A 23,664-nucleotide genomic window follows, 5' to 3' on the forward strand; every position below is an offset into this window, starting at 1 on the left:
GCAGAGACTGTTGACGTTCCCTTTTAACAACATCGATGTAACACCCCCGATGAGCGATCACGATAACGTAAAGTATGCTCAAAGTCGAAGCGCCGAGATAAAAAATGCGCGTCAAATTAGGTTTTTATCTAGGCTACCGCGTATACGCGGAAACGCGTGATACGCGTCTCTTTTCGTTGCATCTGTTTCTCGTAGGATTTCATCTAAAATCGACTTATTGTTTACTCGCAGCGGTAAGAGCCAGGCAGAAATGGTTTTCGCATTGGTAGTTCAGCGATCATTCGCGTAAACGTTTATAACGTCGACCGGCGGATTCGCCAGGCACGTCAAAACGTGTACATTTGCACTTATAGTTAGAAGCGACGGTTAGTTTTGGCGGGACTCGTCAACGATGGAAAGCGAATATCGAAAATGTCTGGAAAACTTACCACTGTACGACTTCCCCACGTGGGATTGCAACGCCTCTGCGTAATATTCGGGAACGGTAGTTTCGACATCGAACGTACCGAACGTAAAGTTTGGCTGTTTCTTGATAAACTCTACCATGGACTTCATCATTAACTGACACGTGTGTTTGCCAGTGAGCTGACTCTGTCCACTGGTCGCGTACACCAGATGCACCTTGTGCCATTCGTATCTACGGTAACGTTACAAGTTAGTCGAGTCGAAGTTAAACCTAGATCGCTTTTAAACATATTCTGTCGTTGATTAAATCGTTCGCTAATTCTACTTTCATTTACCGATTCATTAAAGCTACGAAAAAGTTGGCGAGATCCCTGAAGGCCACATTTCCGATTCTAGTTGTCATAAAGTATTCGTCCTTGCACTCGGTCTTCTTTTCCGTAAAATCGTAGGTGAATCCACCGGTGGTAATTAAAGGCGAGCCGAAGAATTTCACCACTCTGCCAACAGACGCTGAAATTAAACATCAACCTTGAACGTACGAAACCCCGTGGGCTTATGAAACTGCTGATAGATCGCTGCGTTACTTACCCACGCAATAATCGCAGGCTGGTCCGAGAAACAGATGAACGCAATTCAAGAAGCTATCGATCGCGCCACTTTGAGCGTACATCGCATCGCAGTGATCATCCTGCGGAAGAAACTTTAATTTCAACCAGTAAGGTAGAAGTCCTCGCGATCTGGCTTCGTAGACAGCCAAATCTGTGAATGCAACAGACAACCGACAAGCTCTCTAGATTGTTCCGATACGTTTACAATAATTACAATAACATTTTCTTATGCCGTAGCTATTGCCGCATAAGGAACAATGCCGATTCTCTGCAACAAGGAAAACTTACCGAGAACCGGAAGGACTTTCGGCAACGCGATATCGAACCTAGGATCCGCTGGCAGAAGAACCGCTACTCTCAATTCGCAGGAACTCACACCGTCTTGATTCTTTTTGCAAAGAGCTTCACAGTCGCGAGCGAGTTGTACTTCGCGACAGTTCACTTTTCCATTCACCGGACACCAGCCAATTAGCCAGGCGATCGTCAATGCAACGATCCAATTGGTATCCATCTATGTGCGACGTCCTACGTTTTTTCCCTTCAAACGAGATCGGTGAACCGCTCTGAACGTTTCGACGACGATGAGCCCTTGTTCGCTACTACGGTTTCGCGAATATCACGACCAACGATTCCTCTCCTGCACGAATCCATCCTTTTCCTTGTAAGTCTTCGTTTCGCACTCTAATTTCTTGTTCCGGTCGTTGCGCTGTCAATCGAAATGAATCAATGCTGGATGATTCGATATTTTTATATTTCGATTCAAACCTAACCCCAACCTAACCCTAATAGAAAGGAAACCGCGACGCGATCTATCCTACCAGTTCTCTCCAACTATTCTCGGATGTTTCCTGCTGGAATGTTTCGGCGCTAACCCCTCCGTACCTACCATAAGATTCCCACGAACGATACGTTTCGATCCGAGTTTCCAGTCAGAATCCGAGTTTCATTGATCAAAGTAGTAGCGATCGCTGAAAATGGATTTCGCGCGGCTCACGCCGCTAACACGTCCCCTGTTTCAACCCCCTTGTGGCACAACGCGAGATCCGCCCGAGGATACGAAAGAAGAAACAAGCTCCCGAGAACGAAAGGAGTACTACTGACACTCTGGATGATCTTGAACCGCATTAGCCAGTCACAAACACCCAAGTACACCTCTCGTACGCTCGTGTCGTGTTATCGCTGATTTTCTATCGCGTCGATTGATAATAGCTATCGAAAGCTTCGCTCACCTCCTCTCGCATTTTCTTCGACAGTTTCGATTAATAATAATCTAACGCCGTTTGTTTCTCGTGTATACAACTCCACCATGACGTATGCTTCTTTTCTTTCCGTCGCTGATATCTTTTAACAAGAACCGCGGGATCTCATCTCAAATGTGAATATCTGAATTCTACTCTCTCGATCTCTTTGCGAGCTGGCTTTTCTGTTCCGTATCATGGTATGGACAACAATTCACTTGTCTTGATAACACCTACGAGGGTCGCATGATAACTAATGCACACTCTCTCGTCTGTATCTCGAGAATGAGAAAAGAGTTACAGCTCTGCGTGACCACTTATTTTATAGCTACATCCCTCCTTTATAAACATGCCAAGTGTCGATAAGTTTGCTTGACGCGGTCACCAACAGTATTGTTTCAAGTGAGATTGAAAATGGATGCGACGTCAATGAGATTCATGAAACGTGCAGTGATCGAGTTTTTAAAGACGAAAAACGTTAAGCCTATGGAAATTGATCGCCGTTTACCGGCTGTGTGTGCTACGATATCAAAAGACCATGAAACATTTGCGAACACGTACATGACGGTTTCGGAATTCAACTGAGACGATACCGTTGCAACACGACGCTCGGCCGCACACCGCACACACAACACCTGATGCTCTTGCGAGTTCGAAATTTGAAGTCGTTCCGCAACTGTCTTATAGCCCACATCTGGTACCTTCGGATTTTCATTTCTTTCCAGAATTGAAGAGGACCTTGAAAGGTATTCGCTTCAGCATAAACGATAAAGTCAAGGCAACGGTGAAATACGCCTTTATCAAAAATAGGCTGGCAGAATCCTTTGCTGTCAGGACGAAAAGACTTGTCACGCGTTAAGAAAAATGTATCCAAGTTAACGGCGATTATATTGAAAAATAATACGATATTTTGTAACTAATGAATTGTACTATCTCTATTGTACTCCTTTCTCGAGACACAAGCGAGAATACATTTACTTGTCAGTCTTGTATTTAGTTAATTAACCGCAACTTTGATATTTCAATGTAAATAAAACACCAACTCGAATTCTTGCTTTTTCAAATGGCTTTAACGTACTTTCCCTAAAAACTGCAAAATGAAAGTAAAATGAACTTCTATTTACCTGCTGCGAAGGTCCTTAAATTTTTAAACTGTTATCATTTGTACATAACCTTCTTCTTCTATAGTAATGATCGAACGAATGACGATGAAATTAAAAAAAAAGGAGATAGTACCTTAGTAAGTACGCTGAATGAGAATGCGAATTATTTTGAAACAATTCAGACTCTGATAAGTATCGCTATTCCGTAACTGAAACAATCGGCACGTCGTACGCCACTCTGTATTTCAAATATTTACAACATGATTTCTATGAATATAACTAACGCCGCGATTTTTTCCTATAGATGTACTAAAGGGGACGATAATTGTAGAAAGTTGCACATATCAAAATATTTATTTATGCATTTTATTGCTATTTCTTATTTGAAGCGTTCATAGAATATTTCCGTTACTAATGTTTCTTAATTTACTTGTCTATCTTAATAATAGACGAAAAGCCACGAGAAACAGCATACAGTTTCGTATCACACGGATGGGTTAATTTATGGATATATTTTGGCGCCAAACAATGCTTTGTCGCTTGCGCATAAAGATGGCGTACAAAATCACTAACAGTTATTTATCAGCTTCTTGCAGTGGTCACAAAATCACGATCATGGTCGTGATCTAACTTTATTCACAATCGATTTTTTGATCTTGAGTGATATTGTTCAATGCGATAGTATTTCTTGATCTTGATTAAATTATTTCTTATAAAATACTCCAATATAGCTTGCGTATAATGTTAATTCAAATTTACGTTACGTTTTCTTCATATAAGTAACTTTGCTTTATTTGATATTAAAAATAATTCAATTTCCTTTTCTTTATCTTATATGTTAAAGAGTAAAATATTAATCCTTCCGTCGTTAATGTAAAATATACAGGTTATGTGATGCGTGCTAAAAACATTTCTCCATGTCGATCAGAAGCGATCACAAAAAACCACAGATTACTGTGGAAAATCATTGTGATTGGGAATGATTGTGATCGAATCACTGTCATTCATAAATTCACAAGTAGCAGTTCCCGCCATCTCTACTGATTAATGATTACGCGTCTATGATTAAATGTTGTGTACTCTTAAAATTTTGGCTCAAAATTAAACATGAGCGCAATCGATTTTCAGAAATTTTACGACAACGAAACGGTCAAGAAGGTGGAAAAACAAGAAACAAATTGTGAGAGGAAGGTATTTAAAACGTGGGTTAAAAAGCATCGAAAAATGCCATCAAGCATTTTAGGGCCGCCCGACTTTTGGATGAAATTTAATAAACAAGTGGATGCGCTTAACACAGCTTTGAAAGAGAGTAACGATTACAATATGCTTTGCACGTTTGTTTATCAGGAATGTAATGGTTATCGTAAATTCATAGTAGCTCATCCTGAAATATATTGGTGGCATTATGAGCATCTGCCGGCAGAAAGAAGATGCTCTTACGAGGTATGTTATCGATAACGTTTCGTTGCATTTGGAGGTATTTAAGATACACATAGAAACGATGCAATAAATTTACATTTAAATTCAGATAATTCCAGAAAATCAGCCTTGTCGATTATATTTGGATTTAGAGTATTCGATCGAACTAAACTCGGAACATGATGGACCATCTATGACAAATATATTAATTGATATTTTTTGCATGTACTTGCTTAAGCACTGGCGTATAATATGCAATAGATACAACGTAATCAATCTAGATTCAAGTACTAACGAAAAATTTAGCAGACATATTATATTTAATATTAGAGATGTAGCCTTTAGAGATAATTATCATGTTGGTAGATTGGTAAAATCTATATGTATGGATATTTTGGACTATGTTTCATCTAAGAAAAAGCAACACGATATTTTAACCTGCTTTGATGGAATGCAACTTGAAGCGTTATTTGTTGAAACAAAGAAAGGAAAACAACTGTTTGTTGACACTGCAGTTTATACTAAGAATAGGCATTTTAGAATATATAAATCCACCAAGTGGGGGAAACAATCAAATCTGGTGGTCTCAAATGATTGTAAATATATTCCATCTAGTGCATATAATGATAACGAATTGAGCATATTTCTAGATTCTTTGATATCGTATTTTGCTACGAAGAAAGGCTTGATATTACTGGAATGGTCTGAAAACTGTGTACCAAATACGAACTGTTTTAAGGATAGAGTACAACAATGCAGTTATCAGGAAAGTGGCAGTGTCTGTTCAAATTTTCCAATGTTAGATAAATATGTTAACAATTTAATATCTCCTGGAAAAATACGTGTATGCAAACATTATGAATCTGCAAAAATATTGGTCTATGAAACTGTGGGATACAGGTATTTAGAATTCTTTATATCAAATTATTCTAAAATCATGGTAAAAAAAAAGTAAAAAAGTAAGTTAAAAATGTACAATAAAATTTTTTCATATACGGCTCTATTTTTGGGCAAAAAAGATTTAGAAATTTGTTAAATATCTATACTTAGAAACATATTATTTCATTCACTAATTCTGATTAGCTGTGCTTATTCATTTTTGTATTTATAAATACAGTATATGCAAATATAGAATTAGTATAATTTCAATTCATGCCATAAGTTTCAGTATTTAAATTATTCTAGTAACTTACAAAGTGCTGGAAATATCATCCATGATGTTGCAGCCAGATTGTTACTCGGTGAATTAAATAAGCATAGTATTACCGTTTTATTCTTTATTTTTATATATATCGTCATAAAAATAGCTCATTTTAAAAATAACTGAAATCGTCATTAAGTAATAAATATGTATCACACAAGCATTGGAAGAAATGAAGAATTTAAACACATCAATTATTATCAATTCATGTAATTGTAATTCACTATACAAGTAGTCTACAGATTCAATTCTATATATATCAAGGGCAATATTTTCAGTGTTGTGTAAATAATTAATATAAATAAATTATTTATGATGGTATGTATTTAGAATGATACCAAGTCTTGATTGACGTCGTTTATAACGATAAATAGTAATAGTGGTGACTCATCAGATTGAGCAGAAATAAAGAAGTGGGTTGTTGCTATATAAATGCATGCTTACTTAACGAATTTTTAAAAAATTTTTATTTTCCTATAAAGGAAGCCTCATGTGAACACATTTTATTCTATATTTTGATCTACTTTTTTACATAAAAAATCCTCCCCCCTTCGGTTGTGCAATGATAATCGTAAAAAGCAATTATTACTTTTTTTTTTGTTAATAGGTACTGTGAAAATATTGGCAGATGTCATAAAAGTAACAATGTTTTATGGATCGTAAATTTAAAAAATAAAATGATATATCAGAAATGTCATGATCCAGACTGTTTTGGTTTTAAATCTCAACCAAAACAATTACCAGAGGAAGTTTATTTTCAAATCGACGAGGAAGGTGATGCATTTTTGAGCAATGCTATAACAGAGGACATAGTGTAGAAGACTAGTCCTTTTAATATCAAAAAGTTTTATTGAGGAAGAAATATCTGAAAGACAGTATTATTAGATGGAGGTAATACACAGATGGGGACAAAGTTGTTGAACAATTTCAAATACACAATACAAAGCTTTGTTTCCACGATATTTTCCCTGAGATTGGTACGAAATATTGAAATATAAAACATTTACATGCTTTTTTCTTGCATGATATTGCAAACGTCTTATATAATATACTAGATTATTGTGTATTATGTTAAGATGTGTACTACATTAAGATGTGTTACATTACACAGATTATTTACAATTTATATAAGTAATGAATGTCAATTGATTCCATTATATAGATACACATATATATAACTGTACATAACAAATTCAGACATATGTACTTGTAGAAAATTAATTCTCCATATTTTGTGCAACTATTTATATTTTCACTACCCCCACTGTACATAAATACAACAATAGCATTTTGGCTGTGTAAAATTATGTAGATAAAAAGATCATGTACAAATTGTAATTTACCTTACATTTTTTTACTATTGAATACATTCTTCTTCCCATATTTTTCTTTTGTACCATACAATGAATAGCGTAAATGAAACTAATTACGAATATGATCAGTCTCGTGTTTCTTGCAATAAAGAATACCATAAAAACAAAATGCTACTTGTCAATTTCCAAAATTCTTCTAATTTGATAAAAGCACATTTCGCGCTCGGTATCATCTTCGATGCAACCCCGGTGATCCAATATATCCACTCATTCGTACCTGTATCTTTGTATCGCGATCGCGGTCGTTACATTACCATTCTGCCCGTACAACGTCATGTTAAAGACTTTCTATTGGTCAAAACCAATTTCATTATTTCAAATATGTTGCAATTATTGGTCAGACAAATAACTTTGTAAGAAAAAAATAACGTAATAAACTCCTGCCTTCGTCGGTTGTATCTGCTGTACTATCTATATCTTCGTCGCTCTCGTCACATTCTTGCGTTTCTGGGAACGTCAGAGTCTCGACTTCTTCAACAAGATGACATTCCATCGTATCTCTTTTGCTCACTATTTCAGTCTCTTTGTCGTTTTGTGTGTTATTTTCCTCCGCGTTTCGCTTAGAAACATTCTCGTCGCTCGAAGAAATATGAATAGCATTAGAAACATTTGTACTCTCTTTTGCAGATTTATAACTTTGATAATTTTTCGACGCTTGCCTCATACGAATTAAAAAGTCTGGCAATCCTAGGGATTTATAAATACAAAGATAAGTTGTAATTTAAGAAAGGGGAATTTGTCTTCGTTTTTCTATTTTCTCTAATACCTGACATTGCAACCCATGCAGTGATAGCAGATGGAATATTCACACCAGGATCATCAAAGTACGTCAATCCAAATTCGATGCCTGGTTGGTGGAGTTCTGTATAAGGCCTTATCACCATGTACGACCAATACGTTGTGACTCTGTTACGTATACACAGTTCAAATTATTTAATAATAGCAAAGAATCCATTAAGACTTTTCTCCTACTTTTACATTTACTTCTATAATATTGGCGATCCAAGTATGTACTTTTATCGAGCTAGGTGATTCCATAATGAAATATAAAACTAAAAAATACCGATCAAGTAACTTAACGATATCGTATACAAACCATGCGCGCGCGCGCGCGCGAGTGTGTGTGTATATATATATATTAATCTATATATGTAGCATCTATGTTGTAAAAAATGAGCAAAAATGACCAAAATATTTATGATACCTGTATATTCCTGGTTTGGTAGGTGCATTAGGATGTTCTGTTACTTTACTTATAATTACGATTAACTGTTTTTCTTTGTCCATAATCCATCGTCGTTGATATACATAGTCTCTGTTTGTAAATAATCTCTAAAATCAAACATAACAGAGTGTTAAAATTTAAACGATAAGATTGAGAGATCAGTGTTATAAATAGTTTTCACATTACGTGAGTTATTACATACCGGCCATATCGTTTCCCAATATATAACATCAGTACCATTATCAATAGACTTTTCCGATTTTGGGTCTGTATCTATAATTTTTAATTCTCGGGCAGTTAAATCCCACTTCTTCCTGTAATCCAGATCTATCTGGGTTTGCAGAAAGTCTTCAGCAGTAACATCCGAAAATGTACCATATACTTTATATGCAAATAATCCTCCAGAGTTTGGTTCTTCCCTCCTCCAAATGAGCATATCTTGCCGTTCTATGTACGGTCTCCACCCCTCCGCTGAAACCAAAATAGGAGTATATCAGTTACAGATATGTTCACCAATAGACAGACTGATGTTCAAAAGAACCAAACATTACGTACGATCTTGATTAGAAGTAGCACTAAATTTATTGCCATAGCATGTGCAATACTTTATGCCAGGTTGCTGAGCATCTATCATAATTCTTAGGTGACATTTTGGGCAAATAACTGTAATGTCCTTTAATTTGTGAATTTCTTCGATATCCCGTCTACAGCTAATAAGCATAAGAGATAAAATAACCAATGTTAATGGAACATTTTGATGGATTTGTAATTCTTAATCTGTTAATGAAGTTTTCTTTTAAAAGTTCTGATGTTCAGAGTTAATAAGTTAGTAAAAAAAACTTAATAAAATCAACTGTGATTATTTATCTTTATCACAAATCAAATAATACATAAGATATATGGGATTTACAAATATAGTTATTATATTTAAGAGAATAACAATTCTAGTAACAAATTAACTTGCTTTTCATAATTAACAACTTAAAAATAGATATAAAAGAGGAAAAAGAAACTGAAAAGCAGCTGCAATAAACAATTAGTTCCACTCAATTAGTTGATAGACTAACAACAAAAATCAACTAAAAATTAATTAAAATCAGATCACTTTTTCAACTGTGTTGTAAATTTATAATCAACTAATATTTTCAGCAATAAATTTCTGCATTTTTAAATATGAAACCTATACCTGTTTTTACTCTCAATAAATATAATATACATATTGGAGCCTTCTAATTACTGCGAAGCTATTAATTTGCAAAGAACCATCTACTATACCTGTTGAGTTCTTCTTCGTTTATCCTTTCACGGTCCCAATTGTACACTGTTACACCAATGCTGCTCGTTAGAAAATGTCTAGCATTCCTCATTGTACGACGTTTCCAATTTTTCATAAATTCCTTAAGTGCTACCTCGTCCCATATTCGTGTATATAAATGAAATATCTGCAAGCTCCTTCGAATACGTTGTGCAGCAATGAATTCAAACTGCCTGGCACAAGCTTTGGCTACCTGACCGCTTTGTTGTTTCAACCACAATGCTACTCTATTGCGATATTCACAAAATCTTCCATAGTTCTCGTACTGACCAAAAGAAGATGCTAACCTGGTTCCATTTCGAATGCAATTCGAACTTAGTTGTTTTGATAACAAACCAGAACATTGCACCACATACATTGTTAGTCTTCCTGCTGCTTAATGCCTCTTAAAGAAATTCTTTCGAACAATGGAATATAAAGGTGACCGCTATCAACCAATTTCGTACTTAATCTCTATAAACTTAAATTATCTTGGAGCAACAATTTATAGGTTATGTTCTATGTTGTTAAAATGAGTTATTAATTAGAAGTCATCGCTCTTTATATTGATTTCAGTAAATCTCACGGTAACGTGTTTATTGCATTTTTTATTTAAGAAACTATAAATTATTCATGAAACTTATAAAACATGTTGACGTTGTGGTAAGTATTCAACTACGTGAAATCATGTATCTAATGCTATAGATTTATGGATATGTCGATACCTCGACTGTGCGTGTATCGATATATCGTTAAGCGCAACGCAAGCGTAATCGTAAAAATAAAATAACATAAAATATATTAAGTGGACAAAATATATAAAAACTATTAAATTTGAGTCAAAAAGTACATATTTTTAAACTCCAACACGTTACAGCAATCACCAAATTGCGACGAGTGTAAAATTAAAAAGTAATTAAGATTCAATATTATCGTTAATTTGATAATAGTTCGCGCAATATGGATATGTCTCTGAAGGTACGCAATTACCCGAAACTGGTGAGTACGCATATTTCGACGGACAATCTAGTAGATATCCTTCGAGTGCTCCATGTTCGTTACGTATACATTTGAAATATTTGCTCGAACAAGGTTTTTCATATGGGAACCGACCCTCGCTTGTACATAATACCTCATTTAAGCGGTTCATCTGAAAAAACAAGAGAAGTGGTAAGTACGAGAAATACATTTAGTGACTCACAAAAGTATTTAAACATCTACCATAGAACATATCTATGTATATATTATGTGTATTATATGAAATACTATATTTCGGCTATTTTATATATTTAAACATATTGTATGCGTTCTGTACACTTTTGTACTTTAAAATAAATGCATAAAAATCCGCAGTCTAATAATGAGATACGACTAAACCAATAGCATAAACTTTATATGCAATATGGATAAACCTATATGCGTACAACTTTTAAAATAATAAACTTCTTTCAAACTAGCCCTAGGAAGCTTCCAAACTAGTATTCTTGGGTTCTACACATCAGAAACGAGATACAAATTTTGATTTAAAAAAAACGGAAATTCGATGTGCCTCAAAACGAAGATTAACCTCAACTTTTATCAATACAATTATAATAGTTAGGTCTCATTACGCCGATTCATGTATAACGTAATACATATACATATGTTTATGAAAGTCTTCTATAAGTGTTCAAATACATTTGTGAATCATATTTTATCGTGCATATTTTAGAGAAAAGAGGGAAGCAAAATAGAGATGCTTACGATTGTAATCGAATCAGGCAGCTTTTGAAGTGAAAATTTCGCGCAATCGTCTGTTCCTGATGAGCACAACAATTTTTCCTCGTCGAAGACGGAGCCTCTTGGACACGCAAACAGCATGATATTCACCATCATATCGCCGTTATTAACACACTGATAAAATATATTGCAATATTTCGGATGTCGCCGAAAACCACTTGGACAAATGATACAGAACCTATCTACGCTTAGATTGCCAATATCAGGACTGTCTTCAATTTTGAACTTTGAAAATTCAGGTACTAGCGGTGCACCGTATATCCGGCGTTTACATAAACCCTTTGACTTAATTCTCTTTGGGAAATTGCAAGTATCCAGCTGATCGTCCCAAAACGTTCCAACGGGACAAGAGAACTGGTACCTAACCAAGGAATCTCCGTATAGTACGCATCTATAAAATTTCGAACAATCCTCGGAATCAGGGAAGAATCCCTCTTTGACACAATTTTGTTGTTCGTTGATTCCCTTGGACAAGGAAACCGGAGTTATCGATAACACAACATTCGTGGTATGTTGATCGTCAGTATAATTAGAAGGATTCTCTCTCCCCGCTTCAGCAACATCATCATGTAGTACTCCTGTGTGTTGCAAAGTTTCAATGACAGGCTCTGCCATTTCAGGAATTTGTTCAGATATGCCTTCTGTAATGTTGGGTTTTGAAGTTCCGTCAACGACTTCCTCAATTTTAGGAACTTCTCCAGATATTCCCTCTGTGATGTTGGGGTTCGAAGTCCCGCCGACGGCTTCTTTAGATTGAGGAGCCTGTTTAGATATTCCCCCTGTGATGTCAGGTGCTAAAGTTCCATCGGCAGCTTTCTCAATTTCAGGAATTTTTTCTGATATTCCCTCCGAGATGTTGGGGATTGAAGTTCCCTGGGCGGCATCTTTAGATTGAGGAGTCTGTTCCGATATTCCCTCTGTGATGTCAGGTGCTAAAGTTTCATTGACAGTTTCCTCAATTTCAGGAATTTTTTCAGATATTTCATCTGCGATGTTGGGGATTGAAGTTCCCTGGGCGGCATCTTTAGATTGAGGAGTCTGTTCCGATATTCCCTCTGTGATGTCAGGTGCTAAAGTTTCATTGACAGTTTCCTCAATTTCAGGAATTTTTTCAGATATTTCATCTGCGATGTTGGGGATTGAAGTTCCTTGGGCGGCATCTTTAGATTGAGGAGTCTGTTCAGATATTCCCTCTGTGATGTTGGGGTTCGAAATTTCGTGGTCGGTATCTTTAGATTGAGGAGTCTGTTCAGATATACCCTCTGTGATGTGAGGTGCTAAAGTTTTATTGACAGTTTCCTCAATTTCAGGAATTTTTTCAGATATTCCATCTGCGATGTTGGGAAATGAAGTTCCCTGGACGGCATCTTTAGATTGAGGAGTCTGTCCAGATATTCCCTCTGTGATGTTGGGGATTGAAGTTTCCTCGGCGGCTTCTTTAGATTGAGGAGTCTGTTCAGATATGCCCTCTGTGATGTTGGGCTTCGAAGTTCCGACTACAGGTTTCTCCGATCCAACAATTTCTCCAAATAGCCCTTCTATGATGTTGTGCTCCGAAGTTCCATCGACAGCTTTCTCCAGTTCAGGAATTTTTTCAGATATTCTCTCTGTGATGTTCGGCATCGAAGTTCCGTGGTCGGCTTCTTTAGATTGAGGAGTCTGTTCAGATATGTCCTCTGTGATTTTAGGTGCTAAAGTTCCATCGACAGCTTCCTCATATTCAGGAACTTTTTCAGACATTCCCACCGTGATGTTGGGCTTCGAAGTTCCGATTACAGGTTTCTCCGATCCAACAATTTCTCCAAATAGCCCTTCTATGATGTTGTGCTCCGAAGTTCCATCGACAGCTTTCTCCATTTCAGGAATTTTTTCAGATATTCTCTCTGTGATGTTGGGCATCGAAGTTTCGTGCTCGGCTTCTTTAGATTGAGGAGTCTGTTCAGATATGCCCTCTATGATGTTAGGTGCTAAAGTTCCATCGACAGCTTCCTCATATTCAGGAATATTTTCAGATATTCCCCCTGTGTTGTTGGGCTTCGAAGTTCCGACTACAGGTTTCTCCGATCCAACAGTTTCTCCAAATAGCCCTTCTATGATGTTGGATTGCGAAGTTCCATCTACAGCTTCCCCAATTTCAGAAATTTTTTCAGATATTCCCTCCGGGCTGTTGGGGATCGAAGATTCCTGGGCGGCTTTTTTAGATTGAGGGGCCTGTTCAGATATACCCTCTGTGATGTTAGGTTCTAAAGTTCCATCGACAGCTTTCTCAATTTCAGGAATTTTTTCAGATATACCCTCTGTAATGTTGGGCTTCGAAGTTCCGACTACAGGTTTCTCCGACCCAACAATTTCTCCAAATAGCCCTTCTATGATGTTGGGCTCCGAAGTTCCATGGACAGTTTCCTCCATTTCAGGAATTTTTTGAGATATTCCATCTGTGATGTTGGGTATCGAAGTTTCATGGGCGGCATCTTTAGATTGAGGAGTCTGTTCAGATATTCCATTTGTGATGTTGGGGTTCGAAGTTCCTTCGATGGCTTCTTTAGATTGAGGAGTCTGTATAGATATGTCCCCTGTGATGTCAGGTGCTAAAGTTCCATTGACAGATCCCTCAATTTCAGGAATTTTTTCAGATATTTCCTCCGGGATGTTGGGGATTGAAGTTCCCTGGGCGGCATCTTTAGATTGAGAAGTCTGTTCCGATATTCCCTCTGTGATGTTGGGGTTCGAAGTTTCGTGGTCGGCATCTTTAGGTTGAGGAGTCTGTTCAGATATGCCCTCTGTGATGTCAGGTGCTAAAGTTCCATTGACAGTTTCCTCAATTTCAGCAATTTTTTCAGATATCCCATCTGTGATGTTGGGGATTGAAGTTTCCTCGGCGGCTTCTTTAGATTGAGGAGTCTGTTCAAATATGCCCTCTGTGACGTTAGGTGCTAAAGTTCCATCGACAGCTTCCTCATATTCAGGAACTTTTTCAGATATTCCCTCTGTGATGTTGGGTTTCGAAGTTCCGACTACAGGTTTCTCCGATCCAACAATATCTCCAAATAGCCCTTCTATGATGTTGGGCTCCGAAGTTCCACCGACAGCTTCCTCCATTTCAGGAATTTTTTCAGATATTCTCTCTGTGATGTTGGGCATCGAAGTTTCGTGGTCGGCTTCTTTAGATTGAGGAGTCTGTTCAAATATGCCCTCTGTGATGTTAGGTGCTAAAGTTCCATCGACAGCTTCCTCATATTCAGGAACTTTTTCAGATATTCCCTCTGTGATGTTGAGTTTCGAAGTTCCGACTACAGGTTTCTCCGATCCAACAATTTCTCCAAATAGCCCTTCTATGATGTTGGGCTCCGAAGTTCCATCGACAGCTTCCTCCATTTCAGGAATTTTTTCAGATATTCTCTCTGTGATGTTGGGTATCGAAGTTTCATGGGCGGCATCTTTTGATTGAGGAGTCTGTTCAGATATTCCATCTGTGATGTTGGGGTTCGAAGTTCCGTCGACGGTTTCTTTAGATTGAGGAGTCTGTATAGATATACCCCCTGTGATGTCAGGTGCTAAAGTTCCATTGACAGTTTCTTCAATTTCAGGAATTTTTTCAGATACTCCCTCTGGGATGTTGGGGATTAATGTTTCAGGTGTGGCTTCTTTAGATTGATGACTCTGTTCAGATATTCCCTCTGTGATGTTGGGGTTCGAAGTTCCGACTACAGGTTTCTCCGATCCAACAATTTCTCCAATTAGCCCTTCTATGATGTTGGGCTCCGAAGTTCCATCGATAGCTTCCTCCATTTCAGGAATTTTTTCAGACATTCCATCTGTGATGTTGGGCATCGAAGTTTCATGGGCGGCTTCCTTAGATTGAGGCACATGTTCAGATATGCCCGCCGTGATGTTAGGTTGCGAATTCCCGTCGACGGCTTCCTCAATTTCAGGAAGTTTTTCAGATACTCCCTCTGTGATGTTGGGAATCGAAGTTCCGTCGTCGGCTTTCTTAGATTCAGGAATTTGTTCAGTTATGCCCTTTGTGATGTTAGGTTGCGAATTCCCGTCGACGGTTTCCTTAATTTCAGGAAATTTTTCAGATATTCCCTCTGTGATGTTGGGAATCGTAGTTCCGTTGTCGGCTTTCTTAGATTCAGGAATTTGTTCAGTTATGGCATCTGCGATGTTAGATTGCGAATTTCCTTCGACGGCTTTCTCAATTTCAGGAATTTTTTCAGATATTCTCTCTGTAATGTTAGGTTGCGAATTTCCGTCGACGGCTTCCTCAATTTTAGGAATTTTTTCAGATACTCCCTCTGTGATGTTGGGAATCGTAGTTCCATCGTCGGCTTTCTTAGATTCTGGAAATTGTTCAGTTATGGCCTCTGTGATGTTAGGTTGCGAAGTTTCGTCGACGGCTTCCTCAATTTCAAGAATGTGTTTAGGTATGCCCTGTGTAATGTTGGGCTTCGAAGTTTTATCGACAAGTTGCTCAATTTCCGGAATTTGTTCAGATACGCTCTCTGTAACGTTCAATTTCGAAGTCCCGGTGGTATGTTCTTCAATTTCAGTAATTACTTCAGTAAGTAGCTCGTCTGTAATGATAGGCGTCGAAGTTCTGACGGCAGATTTCACAGTTTCAGAACTTTGTCCAAATAGCCCTTTCGTGATGTTGGGTTTCATATCTGAAATGACGAGTTTCTCGCTTTCAGGAATTTGTTCAGATATGCTCTCTATGATTGTAGGTGTTGAAGTTGCGATGACAGGTTTATCGAGTTCAGGGTTTTGTTCACTTATACGCTCTGTGATGTTGGGTTTGGAAGTTCCGACGACAGATCCCTCGGTTTCAGAAACTTGTTCAGATATGCTTTCTGTGACGTTGGGTTGCGACATTACGCCGACGGCTTCCACAGTTTTAGAATCTTGTCCAAATAGCCCTTTAGTCACGTTTGGTTTCATATCAGGAATGACAGGTTTCTCGATTTCAGGAGTTTGTTTCGGTATGTCTTTTGTGATGTTTGGATTCGAAATTCCGACCATAGATTTGTTAATTTGCAAAACTTTTTGAGCTGTGTGTTCTGTGATGTTGGGTTTTAAAATCGTAGTGGTAGGTTTCAAAGTTTTGGCGATTGATTCCAAAGTTGTGGCAATAGGTTCCGGTGTTAGGCGTTTGGGTTCCAAAGTTATGGTGATGGATTCTAAAGTTCTGACAGTGGGTTTCACAGTTGTGGCATTGAGTTCCAGAGCTGTGCCGTTGGGTCTCAAAATTGCAGAGTTGGGTTTTGGAGCTGTGAAAATTTGAATTACACTGAGATGAATCGTCATAATAATAATCTATAAACGATAAAAATCTTTGTATTTCTGATTGTGTCGTACGAACTTACGGACACATACGTCGCGATGCGTCACGATAGTTTCATCGAATACGAGATTACGAGATAAATTTCAAGATACACTACCGTTCAATAGTATTCCGACATTTATTTCTCGCAGGATGTATTTTAGTTCGGCAATTAACCTGATTTATAAACATCAATGTGCTCTAATAAAAGTGCAACTGGAATTATATTACTATCTAGTTCGATGATTCTGTAAAAAAGATAGTATATACTATTTCCCATTTGTAATTCGTTGTTAGTTTTGCTCAAATTCAAATATTGTTGCCACAAATCTAGTGTTTGGATACTGTACGTAGTGAAATATTAAAATTGATCATATATTACAAAAGAAATTAAAATTGATGCACATGAGTAAGCGAATCGATCGAAAGCTCGATTACGGGATGAAGCATATCTTATCCTTGGTTCAGTCCGTAGTGATGAATGTAAAATATTGTCTCATGATTATTAGTTTAGTATCCGTTTGTTGCACACTTTCGTATTATATCATTGTTGCATACCGTTCAGCGATACGATGCAGTGCAGCCGTGTATAATATTTTCCCATAATTAGTAATTATGAACTGTTTGCCGATGTTTTCTCTTTTCAAGATATTTTTCTTTTTTTTTTTTTAAACTATCGGGATCGCTAAATTTTTATCTTTACCATTGTTTATACGTATCAACGAAAGAATTAGAAAAATTTGCATCACAGTCGGCGATGACCAATTTCTTTCAGCAATTGACCAAAATCTTAATCTCAAACATAGTAGAATCGCATTTGCATAGTCAACTGGATTTAATTATTTCTAACGTGTCGACAGACAGAGAGCTTCTTTTTATAACGATATAAACGGTTGTTATAATCACTGTATGATACATAAGGATGATAAAGTACGAAAATGTGCATCGAACGGCTATCCACCTTGATACGTATATCCTGAAGATTACTATACCTTGATGCCATTGTGCGAGCGGTTCAGTGACACTGAGCAATGATGTTTCTGGTTTCGGCCCCGGTTTTGACTCGTCTTTCGGTTGCAGTTCAGCTGGGGTTAGAGGATCCTGTGGCGGTTGGGAAATTAATGGATCCAGCGGTTGCGGTTTTGGAGATGGCGGTGAAGATGACGGCGACTGTTGTGGGGACGGTGGTATAGCAGTCTTCTTCAACGGTTTTCTAGAAGTTTGTGATTGTGGTTTCGGTGTCGGTGTTGGTTTTAATTTTGCTTTCAGTTTCAGTTTTGGTTTTGGAGTTGCTGCTTTAGTTTCCTGGTTTGGTGGTTTCTGAAGCGAAGCCGACGGTTGTGGGTTCCTTTCTGCAGGTGGTGCAACTCTTTCGCTGCATTCCGATCTGCCACTCTGTTCGGGTGTTACACAGGTTTCTGTGCTGATCGAGAATACCAGATTATTCTCGCACTCGAAAACATTTTGAACAAAAAGTAGTCCAAAGAAGCTGTTACAATGATAAAATCGCTTGCAGTCGTGGACATCGGGGAAATGGCCTACATTTTTGCAATTATACGATTCATGGTACGCATACGGGAGTTTCTTCGCGTGCAGGGCTTTTCCCAAGGACCATGGCAAAACTGTGAAATCGAAAGGATATTTGCTAGCAGCGTGCTGAATTATTCTGACACAGGTTGCGTCAGAAGCATCACTCTCTTTCTTTCTTTGTACAGATATATCTAGGTACTAAGCATACAGTCGATAAAATTTGAGATGCTTGCAACAAAAAATAGCCTAGAACAATTTTACTATAGAAACGGAGCTTTTCTTCTCCGTCATCATACGTGGAATATTATTTTACTTACGTGTTCGTTTCTTAAAACCGTAGTATAACCAAATAAGGAAATAGTAGATCGTAATTGTAATTGAAATTTCATTAAAAATGTACAATGAAATAATCTCTGTATGAAGATGCCAATTGTCTCAGAGAGATGTGGATGGCAAATAAGATATGGACGGTGATGATTTCAATGAAATCTGCTATGGTGAACTGTCACCTACGACGTGTTTGCGTTAATAATTGCGTTCATAACTTTTCACGCATCAAAAAAAAAAAAAAAAAAAGAAGAAAAAGATTACGAACAAAATTTTAGCGGTGTCAAGTGCACGACCATTTTCGAATATACGAATATTTTTCACGAAACCGCTCTATTAACAGTAAGTAAAAAAAGAAACAATTTATAGCAGAAAGTGTATGAAATACCAGTGATTGCCAGAAGTGTAACGTTTAATCTAATTATTTAAAAACCAAAAGTTCATGGATATGAATCTAGGTGAAAAAGATGATAATGTTCTTTGGCAAATTTTCGTGTTCAAGTGTTCGACTCTCACTTACCTTCATCGGAAACAGAATGTGCACTAATTCCAATCACAGACAGAATGCCAATCACACAGATATTCGTCCACATTATATAATATCGTCCATATTAGTATATAAATTCTAATCGCGTCTAAATAGAAAGAAAAATGACAGAAACTATCTTGCTACCGATATATCGTTACACGTTGGATGGACGAACGTGCAAATCGTGCACGGCGCGAGATTTATGTAGTTTCGGCAAAGATCGTTAAAGGGTGCGATCATAGAAAATGAAAGGTCGATAAGATATAACCGGTCGAATTTATGCCACGTAAAAAAGCGATCGAACAGCTGTCGACGTATGAAGGAACAAAACGAACAAAGGAAGGACAACGTGGAAGACGCGAAAGAAAATTATATTTCTCCTTTACTACTCATTGTTTGTATTATCGTTCGTATCGGTGATTTTACAAGGCACGTTCGAGCGGGCTCGAAAACCGTATCGAAGCAAGCTTTGTTCGATAGATCCGGATACTTCGTTTCAGAGTCCAGTGCTTCCAAACAAGTTGCAAATCGTTGAAGGTATACGGTTCGAACGGCTCCCTCGAACGGTCCAATGTTTAGCCTATGGTGTTTCCTCTAACGTCGCATCAGATCCGCTTCCGAATTTACTCGTTCAGCTTCCGACACTCCAACATTTTGCGCGCTTCCATCTGCAAACGAAACGCAAGAAAGAAACGCTTTTGATCGGCAACGCTTCTTTCGCCTCCCTTTTCCAGAAAGCAAAAGTAACAGCTACCCTTTGATAGTCTTAAGAAGGAAGACGTTGACAGGAAGATCGTCTTTGTTGAACAGTAGAACTATGTTTCTATAATATCTACATATGTGTTCTATACACATATCAAATATAATTTAAATGATACAAGAGTATAATTAGTCGAGGCAAATACATGGATAGAATTGTGCTCTTATGTAGATACAAATTAACAAAAATACCCGTATGTTTTCAGGAATTATGGAGGAAGGAAATGAAAGTGATCATTTACTATTATTTTTGATTGTGGACAACCATTAGTTGGTAGATCATTGTACAAGAGATACCATGAATTAAAGAGGAGAGCTTTTATAAAGTTTTCATAAATGTTAATAAAAAGCAATTTCCATCATCGATAATACTTATCGATAACTAAACAAACTTTGGTCGTTTATAATTACATTGCAAATATTTATGCAAATTCATATTTGTACGAGGATAATCAAGGAAATGCAATCTAAATGGAAATTCGCTTCGTCTATTAGATGTCACGATGGATGCTCTACTTTCGATAGCTTGTATCTTTCTTTTCGCACGTTGTGTACATCCTGTTGTATGCAAGTAGATTTCTGGAATCTTAAATTTCTCAAGAATGCATAAACATCCTCCGTCTATTTACAACGACTGACCAAAAGATACATAATTTTTATACTGTAAATTTTGCAATTCGAATTGTAACAGCAACGATGCCTGTCTTCGTGGGTTTTGTCGCGAAAGGGAGACCGATGCAAGGCGTACCTGTATCAAATGGTAAACGTTTAGCAGCTGTTCGAGCGAAGGTCTAGCCTGCGAAGGGCACTCGGGTCTAACGGCACTCCATTCCAGTTTCTGGCTTCTTTTTCCCCAACCGGTCGAAAAGTTTAGCTGAGCTTCGGCTCCAGAATTCAGGATCAAGCATAATAGCAATATTATAGAGAAAACGAGAAACTCGAGTCGAACTTTACGATGCCTATGGAACGAAACAAAACGAATATAAAGCTTGTTGCGTAACTAAATTAGCGATTGCGATAATTACACTGTACAGAGATGAATGCATCGATCGTCGTTCGATCAATATGAAAATGTATGTAGGTACTCTTGGCGAGAGAGATATAGCGAGGTGATAAATTAAAGTCATAAATGAAGAATTAAGTAAATACGGTGATTGATCTAGCCATAGTTAGAGCCATGTGCGCGCGCGTACAAACCAATCTGCATCATCGATCTGCAGGGGTTCTGAAATGCAAATATCTCGAGTGGCAAGTTGCAAACGTTATTTTGCAAATTGATATGTACAACCTCTGCTGATAACGTGCCATTACAATTACACCGTACTGACCCGCTCTATTCTTTTCTATTTCATAACAATTCAAACATACAGACTGCGCGGCGGTTCATGAAAGTACCTAGACACTTTTGGAAACGTTTTTGTGTACATATTATAAATTTTGGAATTTCATTATCGCTATAACGTGACACGACTATGATTGTATCGGTGACATCTGAGAGGAATCTGAGAATGTAGGTAAAGGGAACAAGATATTTATTGATAGTATGGAATCGTCGAAATATTTGAACAGTCAACCGTTCAGTATGTCGATAAGCCACAATTCGTAGTGAGACTATTTTTAACACAAAGATCCTGTTAAGAATATTATTCGCGCTGTAGGAATAAATTGCTCGCGTAATGTATAAATAAGCGTTGTATAATAAATGTCTTGTAATTTTCATGTGCACTTTCCTATCGCTACGATATTTTACTATGACGATCGCGATAGTCGTGTCGCGTTAAAGTGTTAGCGAAGTTTCGTATAACGCGCGTACTATAGAAAATAATATAGAAAAGTTCTGTGATAAGTTTATCATCACTGTATTTATTATACCATTTGTATTTGTGATTACGGTTGAATTCAGAAAATTCTGTCAATTCGCATATTGCGTATTAAAGATAAGAAGAAATCCTATGTTTAGGAAAAAAGAACGTCATGATATAATGACAAAGTGTAACGTCCGGTTGAATTTAGAAATCATCATTTCTGTCAATAAATTTTCTTTTAACAATGAAATACTCTTGTTTAATTTATGCGTCTCAAGCAACGTGTCACAATGTGGCAAAACCGTTGCGCAGCCAAAATGGTTCTACGACTCGCTTAAAAATTTCTATATTTAATTTCTTTCATTTTTTTCACCGTTTATATTCCGACCAATTAGCTTCGAGTGTATTAAATTTCGTATGATTCGACGGTATTCTCGTATAGCTGGAAAAACTTGATACTGTGAAAACGAAGCGCGCGACTTGCTAGAAAACGTTTCGTTTGAAAATAAGAATTGGTGGAAATATTTTTCGTAGCCACTGTGTGTAACTAATAGTACGTTTCACGCGCGCACAATAGGCTACTTACATGTCGTCAGTGGGAATCGCGTTTAAAGCGACCAACGCGATTCGAAAGGATCGTGCTGCTCGTTTCTGGTCCTCGAGATTGTGTGTCCGCCGGAAGTGAACACGACTGCGAGAGGGTAACCAGGCCGAGGACATTTTTATAGGTTCTCAGCAACCCCTTCTCGAGATTCTTGGCAATTTACAACGTGAAACGTCCGGATTGGCGCCGGGGTGAATTTTTCCGATTGAAATCTATGAAAGACATCGTGTCGCAATCGAACGACTCAAGGGTTTCTTTTTTCTCGTTCGGCAAACGTCACCACGAAGCCTGCCGTGATTTCCATTAATTAACCAAGGTCCAGTGACTCGGGAAATTTCCAGCTTAAAAGGAATTCCCAAAGCGCAATGCGAGATATTCACGATAGCAGCGAATGTACCCGAGCGATGCATTTGCGATTGGATCGTCTATGGTGTCTTATGTGTTTCCTCGTAACAGCGCTGCGTGAGGAATTTGTAACGTTTTCCCGCAATGGATTTTGCCCGATGTAATTGCAAAGTGATTCGAACGACGAGCAAATTGCATTAATTTTATATAACATATATGTAACATACATATTCAATGCATATTCTATATGCATAAATACTCTATATTCGATGTATACTCAGTGTATTTAAATTATATGAAATTAATATATTTTGACGTTAACTTATTATGCGAATATTCAGTTTATCGCTTATTACGCAGAAAACTGAGCATTAATAACGCGCGTGAAATAAATCGAATTTATATCTCTACGGTATCTGTCTATATTTTTAATAACTTTCTTTTCCTGTAAAGGTACATCGAATGCTGTAACGAAAATTTCGTCTTTACGATTTCTAATAATCTAATAACCTCTTAACCTACTATTTACGTTCGAGAATTTTGGGCCGAAAACGTAAAAAAAGCTCGCGCAGTCTTCGAGCCATTCGCACGACTTGCGTAGTACGTATCACGAGCGATGCCCGTAATATTCACGTTTGGTCCGTAATTGTAGGTTAAGAGGTTAAGTCTATTGATCAGTGGATCGATTCTAGCATTCGTATCGTTAATCTTTCTATTTTATTTCTTGCCGTTTAATTGGCTGTATTTTACTGTCGACAATATTTCGTATCGGTCTGGGAACTCCTTAAACATCGCAA

General features: G+C 37.5%; 5 protein-coding genes and 1 long non-coding RNA gene across 12 annotated transcripts in view; 2 read left to right on the plus strand and 4 right to left on the minus strand.

Moving 5' to 3' along the window:
- Nucleotides 1-6,574, minus strand: part of LOC122575443 (atrial natriuretic peptide receptor 1-like) — a 37,920-nt gene extending 31,346 nt beyond the window's left edge. For 2 of the 5 annotated variants that reach the window (XM_043744365.1, XM_043744362.1), the window contains exons 1-5: nucleotides 5,967-6,574; nucleotides 1,302-1,719; nucleotides 994-1,164; nucleotides 741-915; nucleotides 429-637 (exon numbers count right to left, since the gene is read on the minus strand). In XM_043744365.1, the coding sequence (XP_043600300.1) occupies nucleotides 429-637; nucleotides 741-915; nucleotides 994-1,164; nucleotides 1,302-1,524 (778 nt within the window). In that variant the 5' untranslated portion in view covers nucleotides 1,525-1,719; nucleotides 5,967-6,574. Of the gene's footprint in view, nucleotides 1-428; nucleotides 638-740; nucleotides 916-993; nucleotides 1,165-1,301; nucleotides 1,720-1,899; nucleotides 2,168-2,242; nucleotides 2,950-5,966 lie in introns of those variants that run through there. The other 3 variants (XM_043744364.1, XM_043744363.1, XM_043744369.1) reach the window with 3 other exon arrangements.
- Nucleotides 3,912-7,456, plus strand: LOC122575473 (DNA-directed primase/polymerase protein-like). Its single transcript, XM_043744477.1, has 3 exons — nucleotides 3,912-4,797; nucleotides 4,883-5,673; nucleotides 6,582-7,456. Exons 1-3 carry the CDS (start codon nucleotides 4,462-4,464, stop codon nucleotides 6,790-6,792), a joined length of 1,338 nt encoding a protein of 445 aa, XP_043600412.1. The 5' UTR covers nucleotides 3,912-4,461; the 3' UTR covers nucleotides 6,793-7,456.
- LOC122575468 (stAR-related lipid transfer protein 7, mitochondrial-like) lies at nucleotides 7,205-10,551 on the minus strand. Of its 2 annotated transcripts, XM_043744469.1 has the most exons (7): nucleotides 9,848-10,551; nucleotides 9,128-9,282; nucleotides 8,775-9,043; nucleotides 8,552-8,679; nucleotides 8,114-8,253; nucleotides 7,732-8,034; nucleotides 7,205-7,635 (listed from the first exon to the last, which is right to left on the minus strand). In XM_043744469.1, the coding sequence occupies exons 1-7, from the start codon at nucleotides 10,243-10,245 to the stop codon at nucleotides 7,625-7,627; spliced, it is 1,404 nt and encodes a 467-aa protein (XP_043600404.1). In that variant the 5' UTR covers nucleotides 10,246-10,551; the 3' UTR covers nucleotides 7,205-7,624. The 2 variants fall into 2 exon arrangements, with proteins under 2 accessions (XP_043600404.1, XP_043600403.1); XM_043744468.1 differs by having other exon boundaries at nucleotides 7,205-8,034.
- A 172-nt stretch (nucleotides 10,552-10,723) lies between these two features.
- On the plus strand, nucleotides 10,724-11,713 carry LOC122575516. Its single transcript, XR_006319451.1, has 4 exons — nucleotides 10,724-10,865; nucleotides 10,959-11,036; nucleotides 11,324-11,493; nucleotides 11,578-11,713. It is a non-coding gene; the product is annotated as an uncharacterized LOC122575516 (long non-coding RNA).
- Nucleotides 10,783-19,594, minus strand: LOC122575437 (titin-like). Of its 2 annotated transcripts, XM_043744331.1 has the most exons (4): nucleotides 19,346-19,594; nucleotides 17,961-18,590; nucleotides 11,610-16,915; nucleotides 10,783-11,016 (listed from the first exon to the last, which is right to left on the minus strand). In XM_043744331.1, exons 1-4 carry the CDS (start codon nucleotides 19,416-19,418, stop codon nucleotides 10,783-10,785), a joined length of 6,243 nt encoding a protein of 2,080 aa, XP_043600266.1. In that variant the 5' UTR covers nucleotides 19,419-19,594. The 2 variants fall into 2 exon arrangements, with proteins under 2 accessions (XP_043600266.1, XP_043600265.1); XM_043744330.1 differs by lacking the exons at nucleotides 17,961-18,590; nucleotides 19,346-19,594 and having other exon boundaries at nucleotides 11,610-14,018; nucleotides 14,088-17,793.
- A 138-nt stretch (nucleotides 19,595-19,732) lies between these two features.
- LOC122575506 (hypertrehalosaemic prohormone-like) lies at nucleotides 19,733-23,132 on the minus strand. The gene is made up of 3 exons (XM_043744537.1): nucleotides 22,505-23,132; nucleotides 20,862-21,072; nucleotides 19,733-20,022 (listed from the first exon to the last, which is right to left on the minus strand). The coding sequence occupies exons 1-3, from the start codon at nucleotides 22,636-22,638 to the stop codon at nucleotides 19,978-19,980; spliced, it is 390 nt and encodes a 129-aa protein (XP_043600472.1). The 5' UTR covers nucleotides 22,639-23,132; the 3' UTR covers nucleotides 19,733-19,977.
- Nucleotides 23,133-23,664: the final 532 nt, after the last annotated feature.

Source organism: Bombus pyrosoma, linkage group LG15 (assembly GCF_014825855.1).
Source record: "Bombus pyrosoma isolate SC7728 linkage group LG15, ASM1482585v1, whole genome shotgun sequence".
Classification (NCBI taxonomy): Eukaryota; Metazoa; Arthropoda; class Insecta; order Hymenoptera; family Apidae; genus Bombus; species Bombus pyrosoma.

Coding starts and splice junctions, on each gene's coding strand:
- LOC122575473 (XM_043744477.1), top strand. CDS start 4,462: ATGAGCGCAATCGATTTTCAGAAATTTTACGACAACGAAACGGTCAAG. Junction 4,798..4,882: donor AAAGAAGATGCTCTTACGAG/GTATGTTATCGA, acceptor ATTTAAATTCAG/ATAATTCCAGAAAATCAGCC. Junction 5,674..6,581: donor TATGAAACTGTGGGATACAG/GTATTTAGAATT, acceptor TTTTGTTAATAG/GTACTGTGAAAATATTGGCA.
- LOC122575468 (XM_043744468.1), bottom strand. CDS start 10,245: ATGTATGTGGTGCAATGTTCTGGTTTGTTATCAAAACAACTAAGTTCG. Junction 8,680..8,774: donor ATTGGGAAACGATATGGCCG/GTATGTAATAAC, acceptor GTTTGATTTTAG/AGATTATTTACAAACAGAGA. Junction 8,035..8,113: donor TGCATGGGTTGCAATGTCAG/GTATTAGAGAAA, acceptor ATAAATCCCTAG/GATTGCCAGACTTTTTAATT.
- LOC122575437 (XM_043744331.1), bottom strand. CDS start 19,418: ATGTGGACGAATATCTGTGTGATTGGCATTCTGTCTGTGATTGGAATT. Junction 18,591..19,345: donor ACATTCTGTTTCCGATGAAG/GTAAGTGAGAGT, acceptor TCGATTTCACAG/TTTTGCCATGGTCCTTGGGA. Junction 11,017..11,609: donor TGCCTGATTCGATTACAATC/GTAAGCATCTCT, acceptor TTGTTTTTTCAG/ATGAACCGCTTAAATGAGGT.
- LOC122575506 (XM_043744537.1), bottom strand. CDS start 22,638: ATGTCCTCGGCCTGGTTACCCTCTCGCAGTCGTGTTCACTTCCGGCGG. Junction 21,073..22,504: donor GCGATTCCCACTGACGACAT/GTAAGTAGCCTA, acceptor TTCGTTCCATAG/GCATCGTAAAGTTCGACTCG. Junction 20,023..20,861: donor ACGTTTACCATTTGATACAG/GTACGCCTTGCA, acceptor TTTCGTTTGCAG/ATGGAAGCGCGCAAAATGTT.